Source organism: Daucus carota, chromosome 6 (assembly GCF_001625215.2).
Source record: "Daucus carota subsp. sativus chromosome 6, DH1 v3.0, whole genome shotgun sequence".
NCBI lineage: Eukaryota > Viridiplantae > Streptophyta > Magnoliopsida > Apiales > Apiaceae > Daucus > Daucus carota.
Window position 1 is genome coordinate 22,096,529 of NC_030386.2, and position 25,663 is coordinate 22,122,191.

General features: G+C 34.1%; 4 protein-coding genes across 4 annotated transcripts; 2 read left to right on the plus strand and 2 right to left on the minus strand.

Annotated features, from left to right (window-relative positions):
* Positions 1 to 942: 942 nt before the first annotated feature.
* LOC108225234 (uncharacterized) lies at positions 943 to 4,887 on the plus strand. Its single transcript, XM_017400061.2, has 4 exons — positions 943 to 1,389; positions 3,867 to 4,095; positions 4,244 to 4,368; positions 4,448 to 4,887. The coding sequence occupies exons 1-4, from the start codon at positions 1,075 to 1,077 to the stop codon at positions 4,529 to 4,531; spliced, it is 753 nt and encodes a 250-aa protein (XP_017255550.1). The 5' UTR covers positions 943 to 1,074; the 3' UTR covers positions 4,532 to 4,887.
* A 1,561-nt stretch (positions 4,888 to 6,448) lies between these two features.
* Positions 6,449 to 9,748, minus strand: LOC108224429 (probable polyamine transporter At3g19553). Its single transcript, XM_017399056.2, has 2 exons — positions 8,140 to 9,748; positions 6,449 to 7,184 (listed from the first exon to the last, which is right to left on the minus strand). The coding sequence occupies exons 1-2, from the start codon at positions 9,108 to 9,110 to the stop codon at positions 6,647 to 6,649; spliced, it is 1,509 nt and encodes a 502-aa protein (XP_017254545.1). The 5' UTR covers positions 9,111 to 9,748; the 3' UTR covers positions 6,449 to 6,646.
* Positions 9,749 to 10,091: 343 nt separating this feature from the next.
* On the plus strand, positions 10,092 to 15,230 carry LOC108225502 (FAD-linked sulfhydryl oxidase ERV1). Its single transcript, XM_017400387.2, has 6 exons — positions 10,092 to 10,374; positions 10,788 to 10,865; positions 13,795 to 13,842; positions 14,100 to 14,164; positions 14,563 to 14,640; positions 14,969 to 15,230. Exons 1-6 carry the CDS (start codon positions 10,189 to 10,191, stop codon positions 15,078 to 15,080), a joined length of 567 nt encoding a protein of 188 aa, XP_017255876.1. The 5' UTR covers positions 10,092 to 10,188; the 3' UTR covers positions 15,081 to 15,230.
* A 5,511-nt stretch (positions 15,231 to 20,741) lies between these two features.
* Positions 20,742 to 23,178, minus strand: LOC108227579 (amino acid permease 3). Its single transcript, XM_017402811.2, has 6 exons — positions 22,939 to 23,178; positions 22,600 to 22,833; positions 22,402 to 22,495; positions 21,972 to 22,186; positions 21,737 to 21,876; positions 20,742 to 21,663 (listed from the first exon to the last, which is right to left on the minus strand). The coding sequence occupies exons 1-6, from the start codon at positions 23,030 to 23,032 to the stop codon at positions 21,007 to 21,009; spliced, it is 1,434 nt and encodes a 477-aa protein (XP_017258300.1). The 5' UTR covers positions 23,033 to 23,178; the 3' UTR covers positions 20,742 to 21,006.
* Between the last annotated feature and the right edge of the window lie 2,485 nt (positions 23,179 to 25,663).

Sequence of the window (25,663 nt, forward strand, 5' to 3'; positions counted from 1 at the left end):
GGCCTGTTACCCGGCTCTTCAACAACATACTTGGATGGTCTCTCAACACTAGTAACAGTAGCAGAGCCCACTTGTATGAACCATTGAACCTATTCTGACTAAATAGCAATTTTACACAGAAAAATTGATAAAAAGGTAAAACAAAAGAAATCAATAACATGTTTGCAGAGAAATGATTTGGCTTGGGTACAAATATCATCCACACTTATAAGAATTCACAGATGCACCAAGAATTTGCTTTTTCATGCTCTTTCATGGCTTTGCTTGCATTAAGGACATTCTGCAATGTTTTAGGAGCAACACCAGAACTAAACCAAGTTTAAATACAACAGATTTTAAATGATATATATAATATATTTATATAAATTTATATAATTAATTTAATTTGGTTCGGTTCGGTTTGTATTCTGTTTCCAAAAAATTAAAACCAAACCGCAACCATATTATTCGGTTCGGTTTTTATTCGGTTTGGTCTTTAATTGGTTCGGGTTTTGATAATTCGGTTTTTGGTTCGATTTTGCTCATCCCTGTATTTTGGATTACAAAATGAGAACTCACAGCCATCTTCTCCGATACTATATTCAAGGCCATTTTCTTCCCACCTATAACAACAAGACCAACTCCGTTAATATAGTGTATTATATAAAATTATGATAATACTACAGATTCCAAATTATTTTCTTAAATACATTCTTAAATAAGTGAAGCGTCAATTTAAAATAATTATATCGATGCGGTTGATTTAAGTACAAGAGATTCATGTCTATTTGATTTGATATTCAATTAAAAAAAATAACACGTAAAATTTAGAAAACTTTTGAGATTTGTTTGAGTTGCATAACATTTTCGAAAATGATAATATGATATACTAATATTAAAACAAAATTAATGAAAACATGAAGAGAAAACAAAAAGGAGATTAAAGCAGGCCATTAAATAAATAGGGGGTTTAATTAAGAGAAGACCCATGATCGCCGCAATAGCTCCCTATCAGAGCCTCCTCCTTAAACCTATCTCTCTCTCCTAAAACCCATTAGAGAGAGAATAGAAACCCAATCTCTAGAGAGAGAAACAATGTTTGCCGGAATTGTTAAAAATGGCCTCAAAAAATACACCTCCGGCGTCTACATATATAACAATCAATCAATCAAAGCCCCCATATTCAAGAACGAGCTGTACAGAATCAACGAGTCAAGAGCTTTTGTCACCCGTTCTAAGAACAAACTGGGCTTTTCAAATTTGATAAATTCACGTTATTGTTCAACGACGTCGTCTTCGTCAAAAAATGGGTTCGTGGGGTGGTACTTGGGGTTGATAAAGTCACGCCCAATCCTCACAAAAGCTGTTACTTCTGGAATTATTTATACTGCTGCTGATTTTTCATCTCAGGTATTCACATTTTCTGTAAAACTACAATCTTTGCCTTATGTCCTTTATATTCAATTTATGTTTATTACTTGATGTTGGTAGATACTGAAATTAATCTTTTATGTTTGAGCATACATTTTAGGTAAAGGCTGAATCTTGGGATTACTTGGTCTTTAATGAACCTTTTTTTTTTGTTATTTGATGTTTGGTAGGCATTGATATTAAAATGTGATGTGTGTATACGTTCTGTGTATTAAGCTGGGATCTTGGACATATTTGGTATGAACAAGTATCTTTCTATAACTTGATGTTGGTAGATGTTGAAACTATCTTGTATGTCTACTTGATGTTGGTAGGTTGGGCCGTTTATCTTAACTTAAAAAAAAAAGTTACTTATTTCTTGTAAGCAAGAAGTTAATTGTAAGTGAAAAGTAAAATTTAAATCTATCAAATTGAATAAATTTATTGGTAATTTATAACTTGGTAGGTATAAAATATTGTAATATAATAATGTAATATTAAAAATATATTTTGTACGAGTAATAGTACATTCTTATGAAGTCAAATTTCAAAAACAAGTAAGTGAACAAGTTAGATTTTTCCACTTCTCAGATTTCAACTTTTAAGTCAAAAGTTAACTTATAAGACTATTACAAGAACTGTACAAATAAATTGATTTTAACTTATAAGCGAGAAGTTGGGTTTAGAGAGCCCATCCAAACACAACCAAATCAAGCTTTTGTTTGCGACTGCATTGGGCTTAATTTGTTTGTATTGAGGTTCTTTTCTTTCGTTTGGTGTTGGTAGATATTGAAATTAGCTTGCTTTGTTTGTGCAAACTTATATGTTTGCATTTGTTTAAATATACATATGTGTAAAGGTTAAATCTTGGACTTGGTTTGTGTCATCTTTTGAAGTTCTTTCCTTTCACTTGATGTTGGTAGATATTAGTATCCGTTGATCACACACCAGTTCTTTCAGGCTTTGATACACTTGCAACACCCACAGTTCTTTTATGCTTTGTTACAGTACACTATGTATTGTCGAAAAAAGTAAAAATTGTCGGCAAACTTAGTTTTCGAATTGCTTTGCATTTGGTTTTTGATGTATCTAGTATTGGAAAAATTTTATAATTGGTGTGCGATTTGATTTCTATCATACAAACTTTTCAATGATACTAGAGAAAAATCTGGCTATCATTTGTTGTTGCCTTGACTAGGCCTGACCCTGAATAACTTGACCATTGTGTACTTTCGTGTTCAATGTATTTGAGATTGAAACCCATATCCATGTTGAAATAGATTTGTGTCCCTAAATGTGAAACTCATCTTTAATCTGAATGTATCATATACTTTTCATGTCGTGTTTTCGTGTTTACTAATTAAAAATATACACCCATATAAATAAACATATGTTACATAAAAATATAATCATTAATTAATATATATATCAATTTCGCGTGCTTTCGTGTCTTGTATGCAGAATGAAAACCCATATCCAACACTAAATTTATTGTGTACTTCGTTTTTGTGTACTTCAGTGTATGGTGTACCAGAAATTAAAACTATACCTGTATTTTACGTATACAATTGTATATGTGTTTACTGTGGTGTGCTAAATTACCAGGCCTGCCATTTCTTATGTCACAAAAAGTTTGTTGTTTCCCTGGGACACTAAACGGAGCTTCACGATATTGTAGTTTAACTTGTGAATGACTTGGAACTTAATTTTGGCAATGGAGATTTCTACTCCGGCCAATAAAGTTCTTGTCCGGCAAATCACTGCTAGGATTATCATACAGTTGGTCACGTTTCTGTGGGCTCAACAAGAATGTAGCTTTGTATTTCTCAAAGGTGTTTCTACCTAAGTTGTGTGACTTGTGTCTGTCATCGGTCCTGTTTGATATTGTTGTTGGAGCAAGCAGCTTTTAGTTTAAAACATGTTAAAAATTGTTTGGTAAAATTGAAAAAGTTTTCTGAAAAGTGATTTTGGTATAAACGATTAAACGCTAGAGCAAACCCCCATGTGCTTTTTAGCTTGCGGGAAGCAGATCTCAACTGTCAAGAGTCTCAAGACATGCAAATATCAAAAAAAAAAATGATAAAATTAATGAACAGATATCTGATTTCTGCCACACTTTTTTTACCACTTATTCTAGACAGCACAACAGTTTTCAACAACACTCCCAAACAAAGTTTTAAACAGGATATAGATTTGTATCCCTCTCAGGTGTTTCTGCCTCACTTGTTTTTAAGTGTTTAACTTTTTAGCCTACTTTTTCTTCAAAGCGTTAACAAATTTTATATGACTTACCGCACATGAGTAATTAAATGCCATTTAATTATGATTATATGCTAGCCTTGTTTAATTTATAAATTTACAGCCAGGTTCGACTCCCATAGTTAGTATTTAATTATTAAATGGATCATCGCTCTCGATTTTTGTTCTTATCTGACTGCATTTCTGTCTGAATTCCATTAAATTTGAAAACCCTTCAGATGATTTCTCCGCAAACTACAAAGCCTTATGATCTAGTGAGAACACTGCGCATGGCTAGCATTGGGTTAATTTTTGTTGGACCATCGATGCATTTTTGGTTCAATACAGTATCAAAGGTCCTCCCAAAGCGTGACATTGCCACGACATTAATTAAAATTGTTATGGGTCAGACAATTTTTGGACCAGCAATGACTTCAGGTTTCTTCTCGGTGAACGCTGGGTTGCAAGGTATTACGTGTTACCTTCTTAGTTGTAAAGAAACTAGTCTTGCAAACCTAATCAAGAAACATACTTTGTAGCCAGAAGTTAGAAAAGTGTTTTGAGTTATAGACTTTTAATTCTTTTGAATTGATTATTATGATGTTAACAATCTCAGGTGAAAGTGGTCCAGAGATCATTGCCAGACTAAAGCGAGACCTGGTCCCTACAATGATAAGTGGTGTCATGTACTGGCCCTTTTGTGATTTTGTGACATTTAAATTTATTCCTGTTCATTTGCAGGTATGTGATATCAAATATATGTTTGTGAAATAATAACAGCTAATTTACAAGTAATCTAATTTTGTCTTCTGTTTTTCAGCCATTAGTAAGCAATTCATTTGCGTATCTGTGGACTGTGTACTTAACATACATGGCAAGCTTAGAGAAACCAGATGTCACATAAGTCCAATTATAATCCAGGTTTTCTAGAGCTTTGTATAGTTTTGTTTTTGCAAAATTCCATCACCTCTTGTGAAATTTGATTATCACACCCTGTAAATTGTGGATTCTGGTAGAGGCCATGGTAGAAGTGCAATAGAAGCAAAGCTAGATAAGCCCACGTCTACTCGATTAAACAGGCACCCTCGTATTGGTTCTGTAATTTATATTTTTTTTACTTTTCTAGAGTATGTTCTTAGCAATTTATTTGAAATCAACTCAGTATTTATGCTGTACAACTTGCACTGCAGATCTGAACTTCAACCTTTCTGTACTAGTGGAATATAAACATAAGTATCATATATCATTGATTTGATTCAAGGAAGATATATGTGCATGTTTGGCTGGACTTTTATAGCCTAACTTACGACTTATCAGCTCATTTGTTACTTTAATGAACTTATAAGTTAATTTTTTTACTTACAAGTTGAAATGTGATAAGTTAGACTCTTTTTATTGACTTATTTTGATATTTAAGGTTTGGCTTTATTAAATGTATGTAAACCATCCAAAGTGTTTGAGAATCTTGAGTTCGATGTCGGGTCTAGAATTGTTGATAGAGGGTTGGTTAAAGTTTTTATAGACGATGCTTCTCTTTACCTGGCACAACGTGGTATAAGTATCGATTATGGTCTTTGGTAAAGAGGTGCGTCGAGCACAATGTGGTATGAGTTTGTTGTATTTGTTGTGGTAAAGATATCTTTTGGATTGGTAATCTAAATTTTAGAATATATAATTACTGAATAACTGAAATTTAAAAAATATATATATACTGAAAACCGAAATGAATTCTAAAATATGATTAACTGAAGTGAAATTTTTTCAAGTAATTGGGTGAAATCTTGTTAACCCAATTGAATGTCCGTCCCTACAAATATCATTTTGAAAATTTTACTGCTCCAGGTTGGTGACATAAGGATGTCCATTATAATGGAACAAATGAGACATGTCATGAGCTTGTCCTCTTTGTGAAGCAGAATGTGAAAAGGAGGTGGTGATACACACGGCAGTCTGTAAACTTAAAAGAAGTGGCTTATTGCCTAATGTAAAGAATTGAATTATAGGTGAAAAGTTGATTTGAATTTATAAATTATTAAAAGTGTTTGGATACCGTGACTTATAAGTTATTTAAGTGTATGTATTTATATGGTGGATTATAAAAAGTTAGGATCCATAGCTTTTTTTTTTGAGCTTTTAATACCCTTCAGAAATGCTTAAATTTATTTTCCAAACAAGCATACAAAAAGCAGACAGTATTTCTTTAGTAAAAAAACTGAGAAGCTGGTTGCCAAACACCCCCACAATCTCTGCTTCTTTAGTAAAAAAGCTGAGAAGCTGGGTTGCCAAACACCCCCTGTACAGTCCTTTTTGTGAAGGATGCAAAAAGGTGTGATACGCTCTTTGTGGCCTTTGTTGGATTAGCATTGTAGCAAGGGCGTCAAAGACGCCGGGAGCCGGTAAAGTTTTTCTTTCTCCAGCTAAATAACTGTTGGCAAATCATTTCTTTAAAAATAATTATATGTGTGAATTATAATGGCAGAGGACTGTAGGGGTGGAAGTGACAATTTTTTTATTGGATAATAATGAAATTTGGCAAAAAAATGCTAAACCAATTGCATCCTACAATATTCTTTAAATTTCAAATTTCACATGACAACTGTTTCTTGGTTATCACAATAAAAATCAAAAGATGAATCATGAAGACCTAGTAAAATGATTTGTACTTGTGCATTTTTGCGAGAAAACACACGGACTTTTTAAAATAAGGAACGAGAATTTAGGCATTCGGACATCATTGGACTTACTCTTGTGCACACAACTCTTGCCAGAGGAGGCACAACAGATTTCCAGGCTGAAGGCATTACAGGTTTGATACCTCAAATGAATGAGAAGATGGCCCAAGAATTGTTTAAAAAAATCTGTGGGGTTTGGATTGTTCACATCTGGTAATGGTAATAACAAACACAGATGCTATTTGTTCAACACAATTATATATGCAAAATCAAGTATATAAGAGTCTACAAGACATTACTGGTTCAAAACTTTGTTGGATGGACTATGAACACTGTATTGAGAGCTCCTATTCGGATTTGGAAACTCCCGCTTCTGGGTTTGGAGGCAACTGTTCTGTCAAAGATGAAGGGTCTGAAAGAAGGCCTAACGAAGCTTCATCTGCAACTTCCTGATGTTCCTTTGATAGAATCGGATGGCCTTCAATATCACAATCAGAAGGCTTTATTAACTGTTCTGCCTCAAAGTGCACCCAGTTTCTGTCCTTTGCAAGAATAGCAATGGAGTACAAAATGGAACCAACTATTATAACTGCACCAGTCACCAAGTATGTTTGTATAGAGGCTAAACACATAACAAGAACGAGCAACACTGTAGGAGGCAAACAAAGCATTGCTGCACCAAATGTTTCTAAAGGAACCTTGTAAGGTCTCTGAAGATGTGGCTTTTTGATTCTCAGATTTATAAAAGCTGCAAACTCGAGAAGCATCCCTATAGAATAGAGGAAGTTTAGAAACTCTAAAATTTCTTGAAAGCTCATCCATGACAAGAAGATAACACCAGTAGCCGAGCACAGGATACTTATAGTTGGTGTTCCGTATTTTGACCTACAAGTTTGCAGAGAGAGAATAAATAAAGAATCTATAGTGAAACCCCTTCAAGTAAGACATGAGAAGTACCAAATACTAAAGCACCAAAATTTGTTTATCATCATATAATTTTTTTTATTTAATGATAATAATTATTATACTACTATGAAAAGACTTCCATATTAGCTAGGATTTTATAATGTAACAATACAATAGAATTCCATCGCCAACAAAACTATTTCTTTTAATTTTTAAAACTCAAACAATTTAATTTACGAAACAACTCTATAAAATTCCTACGATGTTTTAGAATTCAAATACATAAAGAGTCCATGTTAATATTATTAGCCAAATTCCTGTTAATATAAAGTTTAATTCAACCCCTCCCCTCACAAGATTGCAAATAAAGACGAAGAAGGTGCTGGTAACACTGTCATGACAAACATAAACTCCGCGAGAATAAAGCCACTGCCATCATTAAAACCATTGTCTATGTTGCAGCATACAATAAAAGGATCAAAACACAAGATATTGTCACAAAAGTTTGATAACAAATTAGTTTTGAATTAAAATTATTTAACTTAAAAGCTCCGTTAGACTTCTATATTAATTTGTCAAACAACTATTGAAACAATTATCACTACCAGACCTACAAGAACTCCAACTAGCGTTACACATACATTTACCTATTACCTATTAGACGTCTTTGTCTAATAGGTACATAAGTTTAACCAAACAATATGTAGTTGGTCGTCTTTGTCTTTAGTCTGGACAGTGTTAAAAAGTAGGCATTTCCCCTGCTCTACCATATTTTGCGATAATCTCATTGTTTCGATTCATTAATGAACTGGTGAAGTCTGAGTTCAATTTCAGTTCTAAAGAGTGTATATAATAGGCCCTCACTCTGAAAGAAACACTAAACAAACCAGTTGAACAAAACAAATGAAGCTTCAGTGATATAGTATTCACCAACCTTCTAGCAAATATAGCAGGAAGCATTCCTATCTCACTCATGCCAAGAAGTTGGAAAGAATCACTGCTCATTTCTGCTTCAAACAATCCCAGATTAGACATTGCAGCAGCTGCTTGAATCCACCACTTGAGCCAGAACCCTCCAATCAACATTCCAACTTCTGCAAAATATCCATCACTCCAATCATTTGAATTAGTTTGGACAGCCCCCGTGCCTGCAAGCAATGGGATCAAATATGAAGTAAAAACTACTACAACGGCACCAAGGAGTGCCTTTGGGAAAGTACGACTTGGATCTTCAACCTCTCCTGCTAGCGTACTAGCCTTATCCCAGTAATTCAAATTCCAAAACATACTATTGAAGTATCCCCTCCAATCTATTTTCTTAGAATTCACAACTAACCACCGTTTAGGCCTGATACGAGGAATCGAAAGGACACCCATAACTACAAATGGCAATAGTGAGAAACTTGCAAGCAGAACAGCTGAAACCCCAACAATCTGCAAACCTCTATAATTCAAATAGGTCAAAGTAGCTGTAATTCCTAGAAGAGCTGGAATCCGAGCAATCAAATTATTAAATATCGGTAGAGATCTCTTTAAGTAATCAAGAAACAGAACCGGATAAAGGGCATTGTCTAGAACCCCACTAAGCCATTTCCAATATCCCTCCTGAAAACCCCAAAAAGGGCCAAAAGCTGATGATATCCAGATGACATAGCCACCATTTTTAGGAAAACTAGTGGCAAGCTCAGCTGTAATCAGAGCTTCCGGGACACTCCAAAACAAAGGGAAAATCAAGAAACCTAGCAAAGAAAGAAGAGGACCGCCTCCTGCTTTCACTGAATCTTCTACACCAAATGGACCCCCAGATACCTCATAAAAAATCAAAGCAATTAAAGGTAACAAAGTAAGCTTTGGGTTTATCTTGGTTTCTCCATTTTCCACATTACCAACCTCTTCTTCCCCCATCCAAAAAGCAAGAATTCACCAACCTTTTCCCCCCCTATAATTGAATGTATACAGTACTATGATAAAAAAATCCTCAAACACTAACAAAGATTGAATCTTTACTACAACTCTTCAAAGTTTGACCAAAGAACTCAGCAACATACAACCCAAACAATCTATTCCACAAGAATAAATCTCTTTTTCATGATTGATATATTCAAAACTGAATGTTTGCTATAACCCTTTAAAGGGTTGATCTAGATTTCAGCAAAAATACAAACAATTGGACCATCAAAGACTGAAACTTGTCTACACAATCAAGAGCCTATACTTAAAGGTGAGATCTTTATAGAAGTCAAAGTATCTATCTTTACAAGTACTGTATATTTAGGCACAGTAAAATCTTGCACTTACCAGCAACCAAGAATTACTGCAGCAGTATCATGAACAAAGGGGACCAAAACATGCATACATTTGGTGGTCAATGGGTGATTGGTTATGCATGTTTCGTGTAATGAATGAGTGTAAGAGGGGGAAAGCGTAGTACTATAATTCTATTGTTGAAGAAAGTGAGAAAGAAGCATACGCCAACGCCAATGAGTTGAGTGAATAAATGACTACTCAATGCATCGTTCAAGTATGGAAAACGTTTCCAAATTATTGGGCAACGCCAACCACACACACTTTTACTTATAAAATTTATAATTTTTTTATAAATTTGCTCAGTAATATAACGATAAATTTAATCGAATAAATATTTTAACTACGTCTTTCAAAAATATATTTTTATAATTATATAAGAAATTTAAGATCAATATTTTTCTCCCATTTTGTAAATTTTATTATAAAAATCAGTTTTTAAGATTTTGAGCTAATAAATTTACATTATAATATTATATAAAATTTGTATATTTTGCTGTACAGATCATTATTTTAAAAGTTAATAAATCAAATATATCAATTACCAATTAATATATTTTTCTTAACTCGCTAATCTCATATTCTTCCGCATATTCACGGATTAAGTGTCGTTAAGAGCCGGTTCCGTCCCTGACTAAACTAGTGACTTGGAAAATTTTGAGCTTCCTGTTGATGACCAATGTCTGAAAATCCATTCCAACCATTTTTGCAAACGTGGGAAAAGATCTCACTCTCTCTACGAACTCAACTCTCCCAACTAGTTCGGTGTCGATCCAACTCATCAAATCAAACTACTGTTACTCCTATAATCTCCATATCAAACACTCAGTCTACTCTTCCCGACTCCTCACAGTCTCATTCAAAGGTACCTCCACCACTTTCCAAACCCATTTTAGTTTAAAGATTGTACTAGCTCAATATGTGATTTTTAGTTATATTGGAATGAAGAATTTTAAAGCACAGAGCTTGAAAAGCCTGTGGTCTCTAACTGTTTGATGGAAGTCCTGAATGATGTGCTTTGTTGGTTGTGGCGTTCTTTTTTGGGTTTCAACAACCCTGTTTATTATTATTCAGGATAATAAGTTTTTTTTTGTATAGAATTTGTAGTATTTAAAAATTACTCAGGTTTTGAAGTGGATTATGTGGAATCATAGACCTGTCTTGATATTTGTTTGGAAGTAGTGCTAAGTGCTTTGATGGATGTGAAGTTTTTATTATTTGAACAAATGTGAATGTTGTTTAGTGATGCTTATCTTATTAAGTTATGAATTGTTTCAGATAAATAATGCGCAACCTGCATCCAAAGAAGAGCTTGGAAGGGCTACATGGACGTTTCTTCACACTCTTGGTGCACAGGTATTCTGATATATATAATTATATCATACCATGGCCTCTTTCTAATTGAATATGCCCCATTTTCAGTCAAGTACTCAAATAAGGAAACTAAAACCATAAAGGAGATATGTAAAGCAAGAAAATAGCATTATAGTCTCGATAGCAGAGTGAGATATTGATTAAGAACACTGGTTTAACATATTTTACAAAAATTTTATTAAATTTGAAAACAGACTACACGCTTTAGTTTCTAGGCGGAAAACATTGCATCATAAATTCGGAATTTCAGCACACAAACTCATACTGGCAGCCAGACAATAACGTGTTATAGAGGTTGTTAAAAATATGCTAAACGCATAAACCCGCCATTTGTCCTAAGGTTAGGGCTGTGATTTGATTCGACTTTTTTGAGCTCAGCTCGAACTCTTTACGTTATCGAGCTCAAACATTATTCTGGGCTCAATTAATGACTTGAGCCGACCCAGTTTTTTTGTGTTCAACTCAAACTTGACTCAACAAGCTCGTGCTCGAACCCAACTCAAATTCAATTACTTTCTATTTGTTTTTTAAATTTTTTATAAATATTTATGTTTTTTTATATGCTATCACCTATCACTCATTAGTCAAAAAATATTTTTAAAATTGGGTTCTATATCAAAATGCCCACCGATCTCATCAAAAAAATATCAAGCGACTACTCGATCTTTGTGGGGACTCATTCTTACTGCTAGAATCACTATATATATATATCACTATGTTAAACTTGAAAAAATAATTAACATAAAACTTAATGGGCTCCTAATCAGCAGATGATGTGTGAGTTACATGGATTACAAAAAAGAACTAGAAGCAAAGATTACAAAGAAATATAAAAAGATTGTAGCAAACACATCATTTGTTTGTTAACTTTTTCAGTAATATTTTTTCAACAATTAACCGGGTTATATATATAGTAATTATAGTGGTTTAAACGAGTCCCTGTGGAGATCGGGTAGTCACTTGATAGTTTTTGGTATGAATGGCAGGCACTTTGATATAATACCATTTTAAAATTAGTAGCTTGATATTGTTTTCATATATAGAATTGTTAAATTAAACAATTTAATAATACATTTTTAATTTCTTATGACGAGTTTCAACAATTATCATCTGAATTAAATAATATAAATTATTGAAGTGACCTAGGAAGCACCGATACTTCAAAAAGGCCGCCGTGTCCGTGTCCGACACCGCCGACACGGCGACTCGGCACCGACTCGGCTGAGTACGTGTCCGACTCGCCGTGTGGCGTGTCAGCACATGACACGCGGCCGACACGCAGTCGACACGCGGCAGACACGGCCCGTTAAAAAAAACCCTAACCCATATGTTTTTTTTAAGTCAGCCCAGCCCATATCTTATTTAACCTAACCCATCTCTTTTATAAGACACAATCAGCAGCAGTCATCTTCTACTCCGCATATATACACACAATCAGACAACGCGAATACAAACATATCACTACATCTCTCCATCTCCTACTTTCTTATATATATATATAAACATCTCTATACATCTCTCCGTGTGTTTAAAGTATATAAACTATGAGTGGGTCAATGAGTTCAAGCGCGAATAGCAATGCTGCTGCTGTTGTGGAGGAAATTGATAGAAATTTTCCGTTGTGGAAGTATGTAACAGTGATAGAGAAAGCGGGAAAGAAAGGGGGTAACGTTAGGTGGCAGTGTAACTACTGCAACAAGATTTATCTTGGATCTTACTCTCGTGTTCTTGCACATCTGCTGAAGATTAAAGGCCAGGGAGTGGCTACTTGCAATAGTGTTACCCCTGAACATAAATTCGAGATGAATAAGCTTAATTTAGAGGCTGAAAATTTGAAGAAATCAAAGTCAGTCCATATACCTTTTCCTCCATCAGTTACTGGTACACCAGGAATTGCAAGCTCTCCTGGTGTACCAGTAACTCCTTTTTCTTGATTCCAATCCAGCGCTTGCAATTCCTGGTGTACCAGTAACTGATGGAGGAAAAGGTATATGGACTGACTTTGATTTCTTCAAATTTTCAGCCTCTAAATTAAGCTTATCCATCTCGAATTTATGTTCAGGGGTAACACTATTGCAAGTAGCCACTCCCTGGCCTTTAATCTTCAGCAGATGTGCAAGAACACGAGAGTAAGATCCAAGATAAATCTTGTTGCAGTAGTTACACTGCCACCTAACGTTACCCCCTTTCTTTCCCGCTTTCTCTATCACTGTTACATACTTCCACAACGGAAAATTTCTATCAATTTCCTCCACAACAGCAGCAGCGTTGCTATTCGCGCTTGAACTCATTGACCCACTCATAGTTTATATACTTTAAACACACGGAGAGATGTATAGAGATGTTTATATATATATATAAGAAAGTAGGAGATGGAGAGATGTAGTGATATGTTTGTATTCGCGTTGTCTGATTGTGTGTATATATGCGGAGTAGAAGATGATTGCTGCTGATTGTGTCTTATAAAAGAGATGGGTTAGGTTAAATAAGATATGGGCTGACTTAAAAAAAACATATGGGTTAGGGTTTTTTTTAACGGGCCGTGTCGACCGCGTGTCATGTGCTGACACGCCACACGGCGAATCGGACACGTACTCAGCCGAGTCGCCGTGTCGGACACGGCGGCCTTTTTGAAGTATCGGTGCTTCCTAGCTTGACTCGATAAAAAAAGTTTGAGCTCAATTGTGAAAAGCTGGAACTTGTCCTGGCTTGAGTTACAGCACTACCAAAGGTCATACCGCTAATATTATATTAGAAACAGATATACAACCAGCAATAATTTATTTTGCAAAAGAAAAGAAAAGAAGCAATCATTTAAAAATCGCTGTTTTAATAAAGTGATAACATTTGTTATAATGTGTGGTATGTCTTTATTTGTCTTCTCTAAGCTTTATTTTCGTGGTTACTTCAGTTTCCAGATAAGCCAAGCAGGCAACAGAAGAAGGATGTGAAAGAACTGGTATGATAATGTTTCATGCACAGGCATGCAACTTTAAAAGTTATTACTGACTTTATATGTTTGGTCTATAAGTAAAATTGTACAGTTGTTTTGGTTTTAGAAATTGTTTCCAAGGTTTGAATCTTAATACTCAAGATCTCAGATCTTTTGCTCTTTAAGTTTGAAGTAGGACCAGAGTGCCCTAATTAAAACAATATAACTGATCAACAAGTAGATACTCATATGCAATCATTCAGCAGTTTGCATTTCATATGCAGATGGCGATATTATCTCGAATATATCCTTGCAAGGAATGTGCAGATCATTTTAAAGATGTCCTAAGGTAACACACTTTTTTGTTCATTTTGTCATCTTGTATTACAAGTTCATCTAAGAAAATTGTTAATCTGAACATGGGAGCTTCATAACTAAACTCGTAAGTGATTTTACGTCTTCTTAATGGTATACTTCTTCAACGCCATTGGGCACATGAGAGTTGGCATACTGTGGTTTGCTTAGTTTATTTTTTATTTTTATTTTTTTTTCTGATGAGAAGTCTTGTTAGATTTTTTATGGTCTTCTATGAATTTGTTACTTTGTGGCCTTTGTCCCTCTTTAAATTTAAAGAAAATATATCACTATCATGCACACTTTCAGTTTTGGGTTTCTTGCTCATATATATACCTATTCTAAATGTCAAATAACCTTCCCTTGATTAATGAAACTGTATGTGTTTGACAGAGCAAATCCTGTGGAGGCAGGATCTCAAGCAGAGTTTTCGCAGTGGTTGTGTCGTGCACACAATGTTGTAAATAGAAGGTAATTTTCTGCACTGCATAAATTGATATTATCTGGAAAGTAAAACATATTAACTACAATTCACAACCCGCTGTCCTATCATAAACTGCTTAGTTTGATGAGGCCTTCCAAACATCTGTTGATGGCCTCACGCAGGAGAGTTTTGTTCTTACCATAATACCAGTTTTCAAACTCAGTCGGTGCTCGCTAAACAATGCAATTTACTCTCTACTTTCAACCCTACAACCCTATATGAGCAAATGACTGAGCTAACAAGTTTTTGCACTTGACATGTCAATATAAAATGGTACAATCTCCAGCTTTTTGATACTTCAAATTCTTTTACCAGCCTTGGGAAGTTGGCATTTCCCTGTGAGCGAGTTGATGCACGGTGGGGGAAGCTAGACTGCGAGCAGCCACGTGCATGTGATCTCCAAGGAAGTACATCACCTTGGCAGTGAAGCACTCTTATAACTATATATTTACTTACTGGTTCCCATAAAATGTAGAGCGGAACACTTTCTTATATTTAGTATGTAATCCTCAAAATTGTAAACTATTTAAATACATTTTTATTAGTGATATACAGAAGTTCTTGTGAAAATTGATTACGTGAGTGTTGTTTGTAGTTGTCAAGGTAAGGGTATATTTTAGTATTGACATATTAAATCGTTTTATAGTTTAAGCATGAGTTGGAGTGAATGTTTGCAGTTAAAGACAACTCAACTAAGATATTGTACATTTGAAAATATATTTTTATTTAGACTAGTCTGTGTAAGAAATTATTTTAAAATTGGAGTGAGCAAGTGTATGGAACAGTTAAGGACAATTTAACTAACTAAATTATCTTAAATAGTGTTTCATTCATTATGCACATTGTGTTGATCAAAATACTATATCAAATAATTATACCTCATACACACACGTAGAGACCTATTCCGCTAGAAATTAAACTGACCTAGAAACTAATCCCTCATCAGTTTCTCATCAACGTTCTTAACTACAAAAATCACTCATTTGTATATCAGAAATCACTAATTTATATATGTAAAATCTGACAAATAATAGATATATAAACACACATATATACAACGTATATTATCATCACCTTCAATCATACTACATTACATTGATAAAACTTCCGGCATCATTATGTAACCCCTTCCACTACTGCCGCATTCCCTTACAACCATGATTTGCCTATCACCATTTGTTATCATAACTTGCCACTACTAATGACTATCTACCATCACCACACATCTCATCCCGTCATTTGCTACCATCATAGACGTTTTATAACTATAATTGATCGTTAATAATCGACCACCAATATCAATCATAAGTAAATTTTCTCAATTATTAAAATTAAAAACTGATGAATATACTGTATAAAATAGTGACTAACAACATAGAAACTAGTGATGCATGTAATTCAAGGAATGGTTTCTAGTTTCTATATTAGTTTTTATTTGATCAATTGTCCATATATATATAGAATGAGCTATAAAAACAAACTATATATTTGTATAGATGAAGGCTATTGATCAATGATCATATATAAATCGGTAAATGCAAATTATAAATACAAATGAAGAAAATCTAATCATAAATGCCCGAGACTTATTTTCGATCTCATTCCATTTTGGGCTCAAAAGCCTTACTAAAGTTGCAGAAAGACTCCATAAATGTTTTAAACGAGCTGAACAGTCAATACTTACATTATCCCGTTCACAAAACCCCATTTAGGTCTCAATGAGGGCAGGGTCGAGATTCATTTCGAGATCTACAAACTTATACATCATCTCAAAAATATAAATATTGATTTGTATTTTAATTTTTATTTAATGATTCGTACAAGGCAAGACTTTAGGTAACAACTTGTAATTGAATTACCAAGGCAAAAGATTCTTTAGTAAAATGAATACACCGAACAATCATCATATAATAATCCGTAATACTATCCGTACGGGCCTAAACTTGAGTATCTTTCAACATGTTTAGGTTGGGTTTCTGAAAAATATCGAAAGTAACAAAAAATTAAGTAGCAAATATATTAGATTATTGTCCTCGTCCCTACTCCAAGACTTTAGCATCAGAATGTTCTCCTGAGTCTTGATCAGCCTGTTTTCCGCAAATGCATGGTCAAGAATATCAAGCAATGTTCGAAAATATTATCCACAAATTGACCCAACTCTATTATTCTGCAACACTAAAGTTGAACCAACAGTCTTGACGGAGACTTTAAGCGATTGCATATCTTTGGCTTTTAGAAATAATTGCAGGCAGATAGTATAAGGCATGTCCCCTCTTAATTGTCAAAGGGTAGCTGGTAGATTTAGTGGGTGTTTGTGTGACACTTTTAAGTCAAGCTTCTGGGATTATAAGTTAGGAGCACTTATTCGTACCGTTTGTGTAATAAGTCAAGAAGCACTTATAAAAAGCTAGGAATGCTAGCTTTTGTTTCAGGACTTCTACTTATTTGCCAAACACTTTAATCACTTATAAGTCTTGTCTGGCTTCTAACTTCTACTCCACTTATTTATTTTAAACAAGAAGCACTTATTTTAAGCTCAGCCAAACGGCCCCTATAAGTGTGCCGTTTGTGTTGAATTCAGAAAGATGCTTGTGTGATTCAGAATAAAGGTGATTCAACCGCTTGCCTAATCCTTTTCTTGTTTCTCCTGCTTAAACGAAAGTTTAATATGAGGATTGTGGCGATTTCTGGTTTGTTGATTATGAAGTTGTGTTCTATATTACTAATGTCTGTACCGACTCATTTCTTGACGTGTACCATTGCATTGGCCGTTTGTCGTATCTTATTTTTTAAAAATAGATCAGCAAAAATATGTGTTTTTTTTTGTAAATAAATGACTTTTTTTTTGACAGAAAGTAAATAAATGACTTATTCATACAAATAAAGGATCAAATACCAATTATGAGGCCATTTGGGTAATCTTAAAAAAGTGTTTATCGATTAAAGTAAAGAAGTGAACTAGAATTGAGAACTAAATTAAGACTTATAAATGATTGAACTGTTTGAGAAAGATGAACAAATGATAGCATTCTCAGCTTTTTATAAATGCTTTTAACTTTTTACACAAAAAAGATAAAAAAAATGCTTTTTTTAGAAGCCAATGTGCCCAAACAGGCACTTGATATTAAAAAAAATATACTGAATTCGCTAATTTTTTGATCAAAATAAGTTTTTGTTCTTATCAAATAAGTACGGGCCAAACTGATGCATATTATATAAATTTTTGGAAAATGTTATTTTCAGAGCAAATTCAATTTTCTCTCACTTTTACATTTACATAAATCATATAACTTCAGTACAAATTTTTACAAATTGCTCTGGAGATTAAAAAACTGCTCTAAATATAACATTTCTCTAAATTTTTTACCATATTCATTAAAGTCGTATCCTTTTTACAAGGTTTTGGCGGAGGATAAATACTAAATACAGTACTCCCTCCATTCCATTTTAAGTGTCATGTTTTGACTTTCAACAGTCAAATTCACCAATTTTTGACCAAGCATAAAGAACAAATTTGTTATTATTTTAAAAAATTAAAAATTACATTTTATAATATATTGTATGTACTTTATAATGACATAATTTTTTTATTTTTAAAATTTATATTATATGTGTAAATTTCAGTCAAAATTTGGTTAATTTGACCATTCAAAAATCAAACAGTACACTTAAAATGGGATAGTGGGAATAGTAAGTAGTCATAGTTGTTGTATAAATAGTTGGTTTGTCACTGTTACTCCAAGTTGAATCTCGGAGTGTTTCACTGTTACTGCAAGTTGAATCTTGGAGTTCCTTTTCGCCAATTCTCCAACCTTATGATTACAGACTGAAAAAACCAAGATTCTTAGCTAAGTTGGCGGGCGTATGATTTCTACCTAGAAGATTCTGCATTTCCCGCGAAAGATTACCACTACACTTAATAAAGAAAACATATATATCGATGGTGTTTGGCTTAGTTCAAAAGAATCAAAACGAGCTTATAAATCAAAATTACTTATATTTTTGATGTTATAAATCTCTGTTCTAAAAGTCGGTGATTAATCAATCTCTGTTCTAAAAGTAAATCCTTGTTCCGTGATTCGCTGAACTGATTAAATTTCCGATTAATCACTGATTAATCCGATTAATCCCCGATCAATGCAATTAATCACCGATTAATCCCTGTTCCGTGGCTTCACCGATTAAGTCTGATTACCGCTTTTTACACCACTGTTATAAATACTTACAAGTAGACCCAAATTCCACAATGATTCTAATGTGAAAAGTAAAACATTCCATTTCTGTGTTGATTGTGATGCATTGCCAGCCTATTAAGTGGCCAGGTGGGGTAGCAATCTCTCAGTGCCTCTCCCTAGCGCACAATACTAAATTACATGCTACAAAGTAAAAAGCAGTGGCGGAGCCAGAGTCAAAAACTTAGGGGGGCACTTCATGAACTATGATGAAATAGGAAATAATACTATGTAATTGCTGGGTAACATTTTGTAACAGGATTTCATGTTTTGAAAATGTTGCAGCAAGTATAAGAGGGATACAATTAAATTTCTCCACAACAATGTATACAGGTTTTATTTGCAGACCTGGTGGACTATTTTAAGTTCTATGCATGTATGATTGTATTGGTATTGAAGTACTGGTGTTAGTTTCCAGTCTAATTAATTTCAATAAAAAATAGTACATTGGCTGACTTTGTCATTGTTTTGAGAATTGGCAAATAGGCAAGTAATTACAGGTTAGTCTCGAGTATGATTGTGATAATATTTGTAGGACCCACACTAGTTTCTCCAATGCCACGGGGGCACGTGTCCCCCTGGGCCCTAGCGTGGCTCCGCCACTGGTAAAAAGTGCCAATGCCCAACTTGATTCATATACATGCAATCACTTCCATTTAGGCAAATTACATATACTTGCACAGTTACACTATTAACACTATTCACATTTACACTTTATGCCTTTAGTAAAACATGTCTAGCTTATAAAACATATTTTTTTTAGACTTTTAATAAAATAATACTATCTATATAATATATTATATAAAATCATATATTTTCTAATATTTTGATGACAAAACATGATATCCTATAAAAGAGCCTTCATTTTAGTATTAACTAGGAGTGACAATATTAGACACGACCCGAAAACCCGATACCAATTCGACGCGAAACCCGAAATTACCCGCCCTAGTATTAACCCCCAGTTCCCCACACAGCACATGGTATAGACTTTGAGGTGAAGAATGGATTATTATGACTTGCTTTTGGAATGAACTGACGGAGGAGAGGGAAACCAGGTTGTTCCCTTTGACTTCTTACAACATTGATCACACAGTAGTAGTTAGTAGTAGTAGTATAGTACCCCCGCTTGTTTTAACAGTCAGCATTGACCATTTTTTGCTTTTTATTCTTCAAGTTTGTTATGTTGTGTTGGAATTTTGGATATATAACACAAATTTTAAAGAAAAATAATCACTAGAATAACTATTTATTATCCTCAAATTCCATGCAAAATTGTTTAACTTATATATTCACCATTAGAAGAGTATCCATAGAATCCGTAAAAACCTATATATACACAATTTCTTTTTCTTTTTTGTTGTTCTGTGACTAATTTTCTGCCACTTTTTATTCATTTTAACAGTAATTTACGATTACGTTCCACTTTTTCCCTCACAAAGCATCATGAACTTATTTACATACACTACGCAATCCTCCAGAAACTCTCTGCATGTTTTGGCTGCCTGCTTCTGGCTTCTTTTTCTAGAGTGTCGGCTTCTGTTTTTTTGACGCATTTATGTAAAAAGCCAGAAACACTTGTAAAAAGTTGAGAATTCTAGTTCTTGTTCGAGGACTTCTACTTTTTTTCCAAACATTTTAATGACTTATAAGTTTTGACTTACTTCTAACTTCTAGCCCACTTTTTTTTTTACTTTAAACAAGTAGTCATTTTTTTAAAAATTACCTAAACAGCCTCTCAGTCTATATAACAAAGAGATGTAGTACAATTTTTATCATATATTTCATTATATTTCTATGCACTTCATTTCCATACCTACAGAAGGAAACTATAAGAAATAAGAATGCAGAGTAAATTCAGCACTGAATTTTAACAACTTCATTAAAATAAACTGTAAGTTACAAGATTTTGATGGATAATTATCACTGAAAAATTCCACAGATGTTACATGCATGAATAAAAAGTAAAAAGGCTCCTCTGTCCTATATTCATTAAACTTGGAATGAAAAGACACCACAAAGTGGATGAATTTGCTCATTACTCTTGTCATGAACATGAACAAGAACTGCATTAATTCTAAATTTCAGTTCTTAATTTCCTGGTTTCTTGCAACAGAAACACTAGTAACTGGTCTGGAATGGCCTGTAGACCTTGAGATCAGTAACAACTCCTGCAAATGAACCAGCAGCTGCGCAAATAGAGATAATTAGGCAAGCTCCACTCAATATCTGCAGAGAAATCCATCTGCTGCTCCACTTTGGTATCTTTTTCTGAACTATGTACATTTCTACTGGGAAATAAACTGTGAGAGGCCAGAACCCGAACGCACCAAGAATGCCAACAACGTCGTTAAAGAATGGCATAAGCATTGATATGACTGTGGTAAGGATCACGAACACTGTCCTCCAGACCAAGCGGAACAGATTGAGCTTGTAAGGCTTGAAACCCCCGGGCAGAGGGATATCGAATTCTTTGTTAATGAAATCACTGCTGGGGAAAATTCTTGTAGCATGTTTTTCGACGAAAGCAAATAAGGGCTGGCAGTAAACTTGGTATGCGCCAACAAGGTGGACTACTATGGCTATGTTGGCAATGTCAAGAAGCCAGAAGGGGTTGTAAAATCCGAATCCAGTTAGGAGGTTTCCGGGAGCTAAGTCTCCAAATGCTGCGTAGCCAAAACATCCACAGAGCATGTAGAAAACAGTGGTCACTACAACACTTAGTAGTGTAGCTCTCTTCATTGTCTTGGATTCTGATGGTGGAGATTTGAGCGTGTTCTGTATATTCAATAATAAATGTTAATAAAAGTAACTTATTATACCAAAATCACTTAATTGAACCAAAATTTACCTGAATTTCAATAAGAATCAGAGAGTAAGAATAGGCAAAAGCTATTGCTCCAAGTGCTTGGAAGCTCCTCCATATCTTCTGAGTTTGAGTAACGGTACCAATGCTAATTCCAGTGAGGCTTCCCCTGAATTGACCGGTTTCTGATATTGCGGATACACAAAAAATGTTAGATTTCGCGTGTACTAAATTTTCAAATTTATGCAAACTAAAGCTTTCTGTTAAAGTAGCTAAATACCTGCAACTTTGGAAATTCCGAGTGCAAGACCTATGGAAGAGTATGTAAAGGACATAATAGCAGCCACAATCGACAGCCAGGAAATTTGATCAAAATCCGGGATCTGTGAGAAGAGTATCTCCATGGCACCAAACGCAATCATATAAGGAGTGCTCGAAATTTCACAAGGATCCTTGGCATCGCTATCATGGAAACAATTCGATCTCTTCACCGCCCTGTATTCGATAAACCAAATCATAATTAGTTGAAAATACAAATTTCCCAAAATAAAAAAAGCGGCCATTATTTTTTAAGATTTTTATTTGTTTTTTACGGTTCTGCTGTCCTAGGTTCTCGGTTCGATTCTGGTTTATTTCAAAAAAAAAATTCAGAACAGATACTCAATTGTAAGGTTATAAGTCATATTAGTCGGAAAAAAAGGTACACTCACGTCATGCTAATAGATGCTGCAATTGTGTAACCAACAGCAACTCCGAAGAGATTCATATATTGAATAGCCCCACAAATTTTAACCTGGAAACCGCCTGCAGAAACAATTAACATGCAAATCAGAGCCTGCACCAGCACCACCACAGTAAAAAAAATAAAAGTTCTTAAAAGTCACAGTAAAAATAAAGCATAAAGTTACCAAGATTGGCTTGGACAGCCTCCATGTAAGTGTAGTTTCTCTTTCCAGTGACAGAATCTCCAGAACGATAACAAGCGGCCAAAAGGCAGGAAGTGTAGTAAGTGACAAAAGAGAACAAGAAGAGAACAGTTGGACCAGCAATCCAACCAAGCTGAGCAGTGGCCCAAGCCAAAGACAGAACTCCAGAGCCAATCACAGCTGTTATTATGTGTGCACTTGCTGTCCAAACCGTACCTAAATATAACACACTCACATTATCAAAAAATATAAAATATTTTAATTTTTAGTGTAAATAGAAAAATATATAGGAGTCGGGGTGCTTAAGCCTCCTGAACGTACCTGTTCTTTTGAGTCGACCATCGTCGTCGAAACACTTGGAACCGCCCATGGAAACCTCCATGCTTAAATTATTCGACGCAGATTTTTCAGACATGTTTGAAAAATGGTTGATGTATCGAGTCTAATTAACAAGTTGCGGGTTGTAGATATAAATGCAGAAATGTATCAAGAGAGAATCCGAAATGGAGATTGAATTCTCTGAGTATGGGACTCTGAGTGTTGGAGTGGGATGGTTTAAAGGGAAATGCAGAGGGGGGTATATATAGGGGGTGCAAAAGTTGACTCGAAGTGAAACTTTAGTCCACGTGCTTGAAAAATAATTAATGTATTGACGCGCTTGGCATCCATTGATTGCAAATGGACTTGTAACTGTTACTTTTTCGAAAGGATCCTCCTGGGTTCCACATCTCATTTAGGTTCGATTTTCACCAGATCTCTTGAATATATACTACAGTACACTTTTGATCGAGGACTGCTCCCTTTGAAGAAAATCAATTTTCAAGGCAAGCATAGTTCGTATGAAATATCGTACCTACTGCTCTTATTGTAAAGCAAAAGTTGGCCATAGTCCACTTCGGAATCTAATGCATTCAAATACTGTGCACTTGCGGGTTTCGAAATGGAGTAACCAGAAAGTGTCACTGCTTGTTGTAGTAGGTTCTCCGCATAAAATACATGCACAACTTAATTATTTGGGCCGAGTTTTCATGATTCTTGGGTCAAGAAGTATTCGATTTTAAATTATTTTTTTTGTTATTTACTGATGAAAAGACATATGTCACTTATTTATGTATATAATCACAATTGAACACACGTATAACTATATCGTTGCGGAATTCTTCCTTCTCCAAACAGATAATCAATTAATTTTTGTAAGAAATATGTACATACATATTGCTTCCATTATCATTGCAGTTTGAGCAAACGACCATAAATACAACTATCATAATAGCTTTTATCATTAAATAAACATCAAAAAAGTTTCATAAACAACAACAAAATCGCAATAAAAAATAAAAGATGAACAATAATAAAAGGAAGAATACATTATGACTTTCCATCAATGAAAGTCGATTTTCATCAATGAAAGTCGATTGAAACCCTCGAATAATAAAGACAGGCTATTTCAAGTGCCGAGGGAATTTTAATAATTTTCTGTTAAGACATGCAAAATATAGTTCTTTGTTTATAGTTAGTGCATACATTTTTATTTTTTTTTGAAAATGAGAATGAATCTCAACAGATATGATTCGGCGATTCACCGAGATAATTCTTTCATTCAAGAAATCTTATCGTCTAACCATCGGACATGCAAGATGACCGGGGAAATTTAGATAATAAAATTTTAATGTCCGAAAAGAAAAACCCGTCTTTTTCCAAGCATCTGGAAAATATAAACAAATGAAACAGGGAGAATATAAGCCCATATATATATAACTGATAATATATTATTAAAAAATAAAGGATAATATATCCAATAAATAAAATATTAAAATCATGTGTATATCATTACGAGTAGTGAAAAAGGAAAATAAATAAAGTCTCAACCAAAGATGGATCTTTGGTGAGACACAAAGAAAAAAGATAAGATACCAAAAATATAACATAACAATTATTAACAAGCCAACAAAATGGCATATAATTGTAGCCAACAAAGTGGCACATAATTGCCTCTTACAAGCCAAAAATATGCCATCAATCATGGCCACCCATAAATGGTACAAAATTAGCCATCAATAGAGGCACAATTAACCTACTAACTGATTAAATGAGAATCAAGACATTTTCAAAAAAATTCAAATAATTTCCATTTGTACAAAAAAATCAACTTAAACATGATAAAAGAAATTCTAATTAAAGAAACTTGAATTTTTATACAATGTCCTTAGAATTAAAGCATCAATCAATTAATCTATTATAGCAATTACTAAAAAAGTTAATATTAAAAATTCAAATATAAACAAAATGAGTCAATCACCATAAAAGGAAATAATATTGCATGATAAAATTTGCCGCTATTTCAACCAAAATAAGTAAATATTTAATGCTAACGATTGAAAACCGAAAATTAAATACAATTCTAAAAACTGAAATCATAAATCATGCCAAAAAATTAGTCAAAGATAATACAACCGCAAATCACCACCGCAAACCACCATCTACCCGGAATCTAATATCTCGAAAATACTACATTTAACACTAAATCAAAAAATTATATTTGGTCGAGATTACAAAGAGTTTATTATTACGCAAGCAAATATCAAAATGCAAAAAATATATTTTATGAATAATATTAAGATTTGAAGAACATATCTGCATATCAACGTATCACATAAACAATTAAGATAGTGAATTAGAAAAAGTACACTTTAATTTTGTAGAGTAAATTCACTCAAAATAAATCGTTTTCAAATATGATCGGTTCTTTAAAGATGTTCTTGCAGATGCCGATGAGTAGATCGAGATCCTCTGGAGAGAGCCCACGAGTTTAATCGAAAACTATGACCGGAGAATAATGGACCAGTGATGAGACACTTCCTAGTACACGGCAAATCACTTATAATTGTGTTGTTTGTGTGTATGTGTTTGTAACGTGTGTCCGCCTGCAAGTAAAGAAGCCTGAGCATGAGCAATTGCCCCAACTGATGCTCTCAAATCTGGTAAAATCTTTTTCTTTCAAGGTCATGAAAGTATCACATGAAGATGGGAGACGGCGCGGCTGGGT

Bases quoted from the DNA above. Each gene is read 5' to 3' on its own strand.
- LOC108225234 (XM_017400061.2), top strand. From the start codon at position 1,075: ATGTTTGCCGGAATTGTTAAAAATGGCCTCAAAAAATACACCTCCGGC. The intron at 1,390-3,866 runs GTATTCACATTT...AAAACCCTTCAG, and splicing joins CTGCTGATTTTTCATCTCAG to ATGATTTCTCCGCAAACTAC. The intron at 4,096-4,243 runs GTATTACGTGTT...TAACAATCTCAG, and splicing joins GGTGAACGCTGGGTTGCAAG to GTGAAAGTGGTCCAGAGATC.
- LOC108224429 (XM_017399056.2), bottom strand. From the start codon at position 9,110: ATGGGGGAAGAAGAGGTTGGTAATGTGGAAAATGGAGAAACCAAGATA. The intron at 7,185-8,139 runs GTTGGTGAATAC...GCAAACTTGTAG, and splicing joins CCTGCTATATTTGCTAGAAG to GTCAAAATACGGAACACCAA.
- LOC108227579 (XM_017402811.2), bottom strand. From the start codon at position 23,032: ATGTCTGAAAAATCTGCGTCGAATAATTTAAGCATGGAGGTTTCCATG. The intron at 22,187-22,401 runs GTGAGTGTACCT...TATCGAATACAG, and splicing joins GCAGCATCTATTAGCATGAC to GGCGGTGAAGAGATCGAATT. The intron at 21,664-21,736 runs GTAAATTTTGGT...TTGAATATACAG, and splicing joins TGATTCTTATTGAAATTCAG to AACACGCTCAAATCTCCACC.
- LOC108225502 (XM_017400387.2), top strand. From the start codon at position 10,189: ATGTCTGAAAATCCATTCCAACCATTTTTGCAAACGTGGGAAAAGATC. The intron at 10,866-13,794 runs GTATTCTGATAT...TGGTTACTTCAG, and splicing joins TTCACACTCTTGGTGCACAG to TTTCCAGATAAGCCAAGCAG. The intron at 13,843-14,099 runs GTATGATAATGT...TTTCATATGCAG, and splicing joins AGAAGGATGTGAAAGAACTG to ATGGCGATATTATCTCGAAT.